At 32.8% G+C, this 8752-nt stretch overlaps 1 protein-coding gene across 1 annotated transcript; it reads left to right on the forward strand.

Moving 5' to 3' along the window:
- Positions 1-4737: 4737 nt before the first annotated feature.
- Positions 4738-6965, forward strand: LOC133291949 (amidophosphoribosyltransferase, chloroplastic-like). Its single transcript, XM_061490307.1, has one exon. It carries the CDS (start codon positions 4883-4885, stop codon positions 6605-6607), a length of 1725 nt encoding a protein of 574 aa, XP_061346291.1. The 5' UTR covers positions 4738-4882; the 3' UTR covers positions 6608-6965.
- The last annotated feature ends 1787 nt before the right edge of the window (positions 6966-8752 follow it).

The raw sequence follows: 8752 nt of genomic DNA on the forward strand, positions 1-8752 counted from the left end.
AACTTTCTGACTGAAGAGGGAGGAAATCAGACATATAAAAAGAATAAATTCTAGTGTTACTTGACGGAATCTCAAAAATCTTTCACGTAAGGTGGAAGAAAAAAGAGAAACCAATGGCCGAAAGTGATCCGAATCCAATTCAAATAAATTCTCAAAATCAACTAAAGATGTTTTAGTCTCCAACGTAGCCAAGAAAGCATAGGCGGCTCCTCAAAAGGAAGCTTTCGATACAAATTACAAAATCAATGGTCAGTTTCATTTACAAGGATATTCCTAATCTTGACGTGCGGTTTTGTTAAAAATTAAAATTAAAAATTACATACACCCTAACTGTATATGATCAGAAAATCAAATATTTGTCAAAGGTGTCAACACACTAAATTTGTGCCAATGAATTTGATTGCCAATGAATAAGACATTAAAGATATTGTATACTAAACGTATCAGAAAAAAACGGAATTTAAAAAAAAAATACTTATCGTATTAATTATATTTTATATTTATTTTAGAGTATAATAGTCTTTATCATTTTAATTTTTTAATTTTTCAACCCTAAATCGACGTTGTTTCGACGAACATTAGATAAAGCAGTCTAAAGTAACATTAGATACTTTTTTTCCTTAATTTTTTTAGTTGATTAAACAGTTTTTTCGTCATAAAAGCTGTTTTTATTTTTTTTGAAAACACTGTTTTTAGTTTTTTTGTAAGTGATGTTAGACTAAAAATTATTTATTAATTTTTATATTAAAAAATATTTTTCCAAACCATTATATTAATATATTTTTACAATTTCATAAAAAAAATAAAAAATGATAATTTCATTAAATAAAATACTAAACCCAACAAGTATTATTATTGTTATTATTATTAGGAAAATATTATTCTCATTTTACATAAGAGAACTCCTCTCATATTCTGTCACTTCGATTTTTGCACTTTATCTTTTTTCTTTTTTCTTTTTTTTTCTTATAGAATAATATATCTGCAGTTGCTGCAGATAAGTTTTCTGCATTTATTCCCAAAACGACATCGTTTTAGGATTGAAAAACTAAAAAATTAATTATAAAGATTATAATAACCCTGAAATAAATTAAAATTATAAAAATACAATGTTTTTCATTCCACAATGACGTCATATTAGTCTTACTACAATAATTGTAAAAAAACAAACCTTTTTTTCTTATAATTGTAAGATCTATTTATTTTCTCTCTACGACATAAAATAATTCTAAAAATTAATAAAGCCCTTGTCATTATTACTGAGTCCTGCTACTTTGAGAATAACTTTTTGTATCTGCACACTTTAATTTTTGGAAGATGCTAGCTTGACTTTTCAAACTCGAATACCCATCTTTTATGCCGCGCGCTAATGTTGTAGATAGGAGTGCTAAATAAACGAGGGCTTTTTAGGGATTTTTGGTTTGGGTAGTGAAGGTCTGAGTTTGCATGTCTAAGGGCCTGTTTGGTGTGATGTATAAAGTCTGATAGTATAAGTTTATACTATACGTTATGACATTTTCAGTTGTTTGGTGTGACTATCGTATAGTATAAGCTTATACAGCAGGATCTCTTTATACATCAAAATGATGTATAACTTAATCAAGCCTAGGAGTGGTGGATTAGGCATGATAAGGAGTTGATGTATTAATATTGCTTACAAGTACAATTTTCAAGAACAATATATCATTTCAATATTTATATATTACAATAATTTTTTTTAATATATTAATTTTTAAAATATTGGAGGATATTATTTTATACAATACCATACCAAACGCTGGATAGTATTAAAATTTAATCAGGTCTTATACTATCATGCCTTATACTATACTATGCACCAAACATGCCCTAAAATTGGTTGTTAGCACCAGGCTTGAACTTGTATAAAAGCTCGTTTAATAAAAAGGTCTCAGACTCCAATTCAAAAGCTCGACCTTAGAGCCTCTCAGGCTGGTCTAATATAATATTATTTAATTATATTTTATATTTTTTATACTACTTGTAATATTCCTCTCTTTCTCCTCGATACTTTTCACCTCAGTTTATTCGTTACACAGAGTTTTTGAATGATTTTATTCTATATTATGCTGTTTGGATATACATTGCATTTATGAATATTTATGGAATTATTAGTATTGTTGATTATATATTCTGTTTGGATAAATTTTTGTTATCTTATTTTTTTTTTAAATAGGCTAAACCAGACTTTTAATTTTTGTAAATAAGTCAGGCCACAGACCGATAATTATATTATAACAGGTAACAGGCTTGATCAGGCTGACACATTTAAACACAGGCTTAACATTTTAAGACTAAAATTCGACTCGGCTAGGCTCGTTAACGTCCCTAGTTGTAGAGTTGATGAAAATGAACCTGGTTCACACAGACTTTGAGAACAGGAAGGGAGCTAGAAGGGCTCGTTTTTGCTGCCATTGTTGGATTCTTAGAGCAACATAGTAGGTTTTATTTATGGGATTTAATTTCTCCTTCAACAGAAAAATAGAAATTATTTTTACACTAACATCGAGTCTTGTGTCAAATCTTTTTATTTTTATATTTTTTTTCAAAACTGGTGGGATTCATAAATTATATTTCAGTCACATGAGATATCACTTCTCTAGTTAAAGGAGAAGTGTTTTACCCTTTATTTATTCAATTTATGCAGATTAAGTTAATAAAATACTGATATACTAATAAATAATTATACACTCAAAATTTCATGATATATACATACGAGTATGACTTAAAATATGTTCCGGTCATATTTGTTTAAAATTTGGACGAAGAAGACACTGGGCGCGCTAGCCACAAATCGCCCCCAGGGGTCCAACGAGACTAATGTTGTGGAATCATCAAGGTTTGATCAATCTCTCCACGGTTTGTCATTCTGACTAAGGATGTTATCGTCTGGATTAAATCGATTTTAAAAGTAAAAATTATCTGATCCAATCATTTCGATTTGATTATATAATCATTCATTCAGTTTGAATTTTTTTTCAAATCCTATCCGATCCAATTTAAATTTTTTCGGTTTGAATTAGATCAATTTTCGATTTTTTAAAAATTCAAAAATTTGTTGCATGATTATCGTGCAAATAATTTCTTTTTGTATATATTGACTTTGTAAATTTTTTTTTTTTAAATACAAAAGTATCAATAAATGATAAAAAAAAATTTTGGCAATGTGACATAAAGCTCTACATAAATAAAATTTTGTTGATGAGAGATGATTAAGTTTTTTCTTGAATTTAGTTGATGGGTTAATAGTTTTGGGTTTAAAAATTTTTGGGCTGATTGTGAAAAGACCCGAGTAGATAGAGGAGAATTAATATATTGGATCGGTTTGAATTGAATTGATTTTAATCACCAATCCGAAAACTGATCCCATCCAATCCAATTAAAATTTTCAATTTTTTTCGATTTTTAATTTTTCGGTTTGGTCACCACGATTTGGATCAATTGGTGAACACCCATAATTCTAACAACGATGTTGTTTATATTGATATTAAGTCTCACAAAGTTTGCCAAAAGAGAAAACAAAATAGGGTTTAACTTTTCTTATGTTGTAGGATTGTAGGAGAGAAAAAAAGTAGGGAGAAGTTAAATGTGGGTCCCATATTTTATATTAAAAAAGAAAAGAAAAATTAATTGGCACGGAGAACGAATTTGTGTAGGAAAATAAGAGTATCTCATGTGGCATGAGAGTATTATTTCCCAACAAAATAATAATCTTCAGTCTTCACATACCTTCTCCTTTTCTTAATTATGAAACACGTTAAATTTTTTGAGATTTTATACACAAACTTTTACACGAGTAACGCAATTTTTTTTGCTGTCAGAGGAATAAAAAAGAAAAATCATAGTCTCGTAATAATAATCTTTATATTTTAAATTTTTTTAACAGAGTCATCATATTTTAAAAAAAATTAAATGGATTCCTATTCATCAACCGTTATTAAATTATAAAGACTCTTTTAAAAAAAAGGACAATTCTCTCTGAAACGTACGAAAACAACAGGGAAAAATATCATTTTAAAGAACATATAAGCGTGTCATTTTAAATTAGAGAAAAATATAACCTAGTTTTTTTTATTTAAAATTTAAAAAATATTCATTTTCTCAGTCATACTTTTTATTGTTTGTGTCTTTCTCTCACTTGAAATAATATAATTTTATATTAAAGACAAACATTAAATCCATAATTTAAAGAGGAAGGATATACTTACAACTTAATTTTGTTTACAATCATATTTTAACCATTAATTTTCGTCAATCAATAGTTATTATTTCTGCAAATTAAATTCATTATTAATTTATAATAAATAATAAAATTGATGGAAATTAACAGTATGTAAAAGATTATAAATAAAAATAAATCTTATATAACCTTTTTTAATTTAAATAAGCCAACAAAAAGTCCTAAAAAGAGTTGAGAGAAAAAAACTGAAACAAATTATTAAAAGTTAAGCTTAATTGGCATGATTTATGCATTTAATCAGGTTAATTTTTTTTTTTTTTGCCTACTCCGTATATTCTAAATATCGATATAGATATTTTGGTGGGCTACATTACATAAATAGATATACAGTCTTTTTCAACCCCACAATCAAATATTGTTTATTAATAATTAGATGGTATAATTTCCTTTATTAAGAGAATTTCGATGATTCTATAAATCAGTATTAAATAAAAAGAAAGAAAGAGAGAAAAAAATTGAGAAGAAAAAAAGTTGATTTGGTCCCTGTGAACACGCAAAACCTAGAAAAAACTGTGGCATCCGAGTCTTGCTCTTCGTCTTCCCTTTCCATCACCACTCACCAGAGGCCTCTTTTCTTCTTCCTTCTTTTGCGTTACAACCCCCCAAACTGTGTTCACTGCACCCATGGCTGCAACACCACCTAATCTCTCTACTCTCTCTTCTTCCTCCCTTTCCAAACCCTGCGCTTTCCCTCTTCCTCTCAACAACAACAACAACAACACTCGCCTCTTCAACAAAACCCTTCCAAAACCCACATTCCTCCTCTCCCCCACTCTCTCACGCGCCGTCCCCGACACCCACAAAACCCCCTTCGTGGTTTCCGAGGTTGTCTCTGCAGGCCCTGTCCCGTACGAGGATGACGAGAAGCCGCGCGAGGAGTGCGGTGTTGTGGGCATATACGGTGACCCAGAGGCCTCTCGTCTCTGTTTCTTGGCCCTTCACGCGCTCCAGCACCGTGGCCAGGAAGGTGCCGGAATCGTTACCGTCAATAACAACGTCCTTCAATCGATAACCGGTGTTGGGCTTGTTTCCGATGTGTTCAAAGACGAGTCCAAGCTTGACCAGTTACCTGGTAATTTGGCTATTGGGCATGTTCGTTACTCAACCGCAGGCCAATCCATGCTCAAGAATGTGCAGCCTTTCGTTGCTGGGTATCGTTTTGGCTCTGTTGGGGTTGCTCATAATGGCAATTTGGTGAACTATGGCACCTTAAGGGCCAAGCTTGAAGAGAATGGATCCATTTTTAACACCACTTCTGATACTGAGGTTGTTCTTCACCTTATTGCCACCTCAAAGCATAGACCTTTCATATTGAGGATTGTTGATGCCTGTGAAAAGCTTGAAGGGGCTTATTCTATGGTGTTTGTTACTGAGGATAAGCTTGTTGCGGTGAGGGATCCCTTTGGATTTCGACCTTTGGTTATGGGAAGGAGAAGTAATGGTGCTGTTGTTTTTGCCTCTGAGACTTGTGCTCTTGATTTGATTGAAGCCACTTATGAGAGGGAGGTGTACCCGGGTGAGGTTTTGGTGGTGGACAAGAATGGCCTTCAATCCCTTTGTCTCATGTCTCATCCACAGCCAAAGCAGTGTATTTTTGAGCATATATACTTTGCACTGCCCAATTCAGTGGTTTTTGGGAGGTCGGTGTATGAATCTCGCAGGCAATTTGGGGAGATATTGGCCACTGAGAGCCCAGTGGATTGTGATGTTGTTATTGCTGTTCCAGATTCTGGTGTGGTGGCTGCGCTTGGTTATGCTGCCAAAGCTGGGGTTCCCTTTCAGCAGGGTCTGATCAGGTCACACTATGTGGGGAGGACTTTCATTGAGCCATCTCAGAAGATTAGGGACTTTGGGGTGAAGTTGAAGCTCTCACCTGTCCGTGCTGTGATTGAAGGTAAGAGGGTTGTGGTTGTGGATGATTCAATTGTGAGGGGAACTACATCATCTAAGATTGTAAGGTTACTGAAGGAGGCTGGTGCCAAGGAAGTTCACATGAGGATTGCAAGCCCTCCAATTATTGGGTCATGTTATTATGGGGTGGACACACCAAGCTCGGAGGAGTTGATATCTAATAGAATGAGTTTGGAGGAAATAAGGGAGTTTATTGGATCAGATTCACTTGCTTTTCTGTCAATTGATAGCTTGCAGAGGCTTTTGGGTAATGACAGTCCTAACTTCTGTTATGCTTGTTTCTCTGGGAAATACCCTGTTGAGCCCAGAGAACTTAAAGTGAAGAGGGTTGGTGACTTCGTGGATGATGGCTTAAATGGGAGTTTAGAATCTATTGATGGGGGTTGGGTTCAAGCAAACCGAAATCTGAAAGAGGTGAAGGTTGCTACTAGTCTCTGACAATTCTCCTATTTGTGATTTTGGAGTACTTGGGATTTACATTTGCATAATTAAAGGGAACCACCTATATATATATGTCATATGATGCGGTGAGGGATAATGTCAAACGATCTAACTACTGTGGTGTGCTCCATTAATTCACTTGGTTTCTGAAGGCCAATGCTTCATATTTAGTTTTGTTCGTATCTTCAGATCTGATATTTGGAGCTTTTGTTATTTAGAACTTGGAACCGTGGTATAAGAAGTAAGAACTTCGATGTTTTTCTTTTCCTTTTTTTTTTTTAATATAGAGTTTTCTTCAAAAACATCTTATTCCTACACCTTTGCATTTTTATTTTTATTTTTATGTTTCATCTCCATCTCTTTTATTGTATATATTTACATATATACCAAAGATAATATAAAAAAAAGGTAAAAAAAAGTGTGTTATTGTGGTATCAAGTAGTGTTATTGTGGTATCAAGTACCCATTGGTTTTTGTTGCAAATTGCATTTGCAACTTCTATGTTTTCTCAATATAAACGCGATGTCCCTTGATCTATTGGTATTGCTAAAATTATTTTTGTCTTGCTTTCAGATTAGAACGAAACCAAGGTTGCAATGTTTTTCTTCTCATAAACCTCACAATTGATTCAATACATCCTTTGAAAAAGTTAACACGGTATCGCCCAACCAAAGACTGTCAGAATCCTTCAGTACAAGTCCTATCTTATTTAGTTATTTGCAATGAATGAGGATTCTAACAACCATCCGCTTAAGAACCCACTTTTATTCCGTACATTGAAGAGATAAAATTAATAACTTGGAGCCATAAACAATTGCACTTATATTAAATTTTACAAACTTGATTTTGTTAAGACATAAAAATTATACGTTGTGATTTATATTTCAAAAGTAATTTTAGTTAAAATTGTTGTAAAATTAATAAGAATTAGAAGAAGAATAGAGATAAGAGAGATAGGGAAATGTATTCTTGTTGTATTGTCACACTACAATGATGCCTTATTTATAGGCTCGAGAAACATGAAAGTTACAATAACTGAAATTATTCTGCAACGGTCATAATGTCTCCAACAGCCATAACGTCTCCAACGATTATATAACGAATATGGACAACCAATAAATTATTCTTAACACTCCCCCTTGGATATCTAATAATCCTATTGAGAAGAAATATGTATTAGAAGTTGCCTCCTTAAAACCTTACTAGGAAAATCCAATGGGACAAAACCATGGTGAAGGAAAAAAGAGTGCAGCACGTATTTCACTCCCGATCTTGTATTCTCAAAACTTGAAGTAGGTGATGCCATAAATAAATCTGCCAAATTGAACGAATTTGTTGAACATCAATTTCACCATTTTGTTGAAGATCATGAGTGAAGAAGAATTTTGATGACATATGCTTCGTTTTGTCTCATTTGATGTATCTTCCATTTAATTGAGTTATGCAAGCAACATTATCTTCATGCAATATTGTTGAATCCTCTTTTTCTAAGAATCGCATGCTTTTCGGATGTGTTGCGTCATTAAACTTGATCAAACACATTCTTGACTTTCTTCATGAATTGCTATTATCTCATGTCGTTCTTCTACTTGTGAATAAATATCCTGTTTGAAATCTAGCTTTGTGTGAGATAAACTTGATATTTCAACTGTGTGTTTATCTCATTCATTGGTAGCCTTTAAATAGGCGAACATACAATAAATGGTAACAACGTAACAGACTAAAACAAATAAATACTCTATCTAAACATTCCTACGGTTACAAAGAATTCAAACAATATACGTTACAAAGAATTCAAACCTACGGTTACAAAGAATTGAATTCAAACAATATACGTTACAAAGAATTCAAACCTACGGTTACAAAGAATTCAAACAATATACGTTACATATAATCTCCAACACTCTCCCTCAAGTTGGAGTATGTAAGGATGAAATGCCCAACTTGGGAAGAAAACTAAGAAGCTCGCGTTGTCCCAAGGCCTTAGTAAACAAATCAGCAAGTTGGGAACGAGAAGGCACATGAGCTGTTGTAATATGCTTGGCTAGAATATGTTCACGTACAAAGTGGCAATCTAACTCAATATGCTTGGTACGCGAGACACCGTTACTTGTTTCTTGGTCTTCCAGGATACGGGTGAAG

Source organism: Gastrolobium bilobum, unplaced genomic scaffold (genome assembly GCF_033153095.1).
Source record: "Gastrolobium bilobum isolate Gb01-03AN ecotype WA unplaced genomic scaffold, APGP_CSIRO_Gbil_v1 utg255981, whole genome shotgun sequence".
Taxonomy (NCBI): domain Eukaryota; kingdom Viridiplantae; phylum Streptophyta; class Magnoliopsida; order Fabales; family Fabaceae; genus Gastrolobium; species Gastrolobium bilobum.

What these genes read in the sequence shown, in the direction of transcription:
- LOC133291949 (XM_061490307.1), top strand. Translation starts at nt 4,883, where the DNA reads ATGGCTGCAACACCACCTAATCTCTCTACTCTCTCTTCTTCCTCCCTT.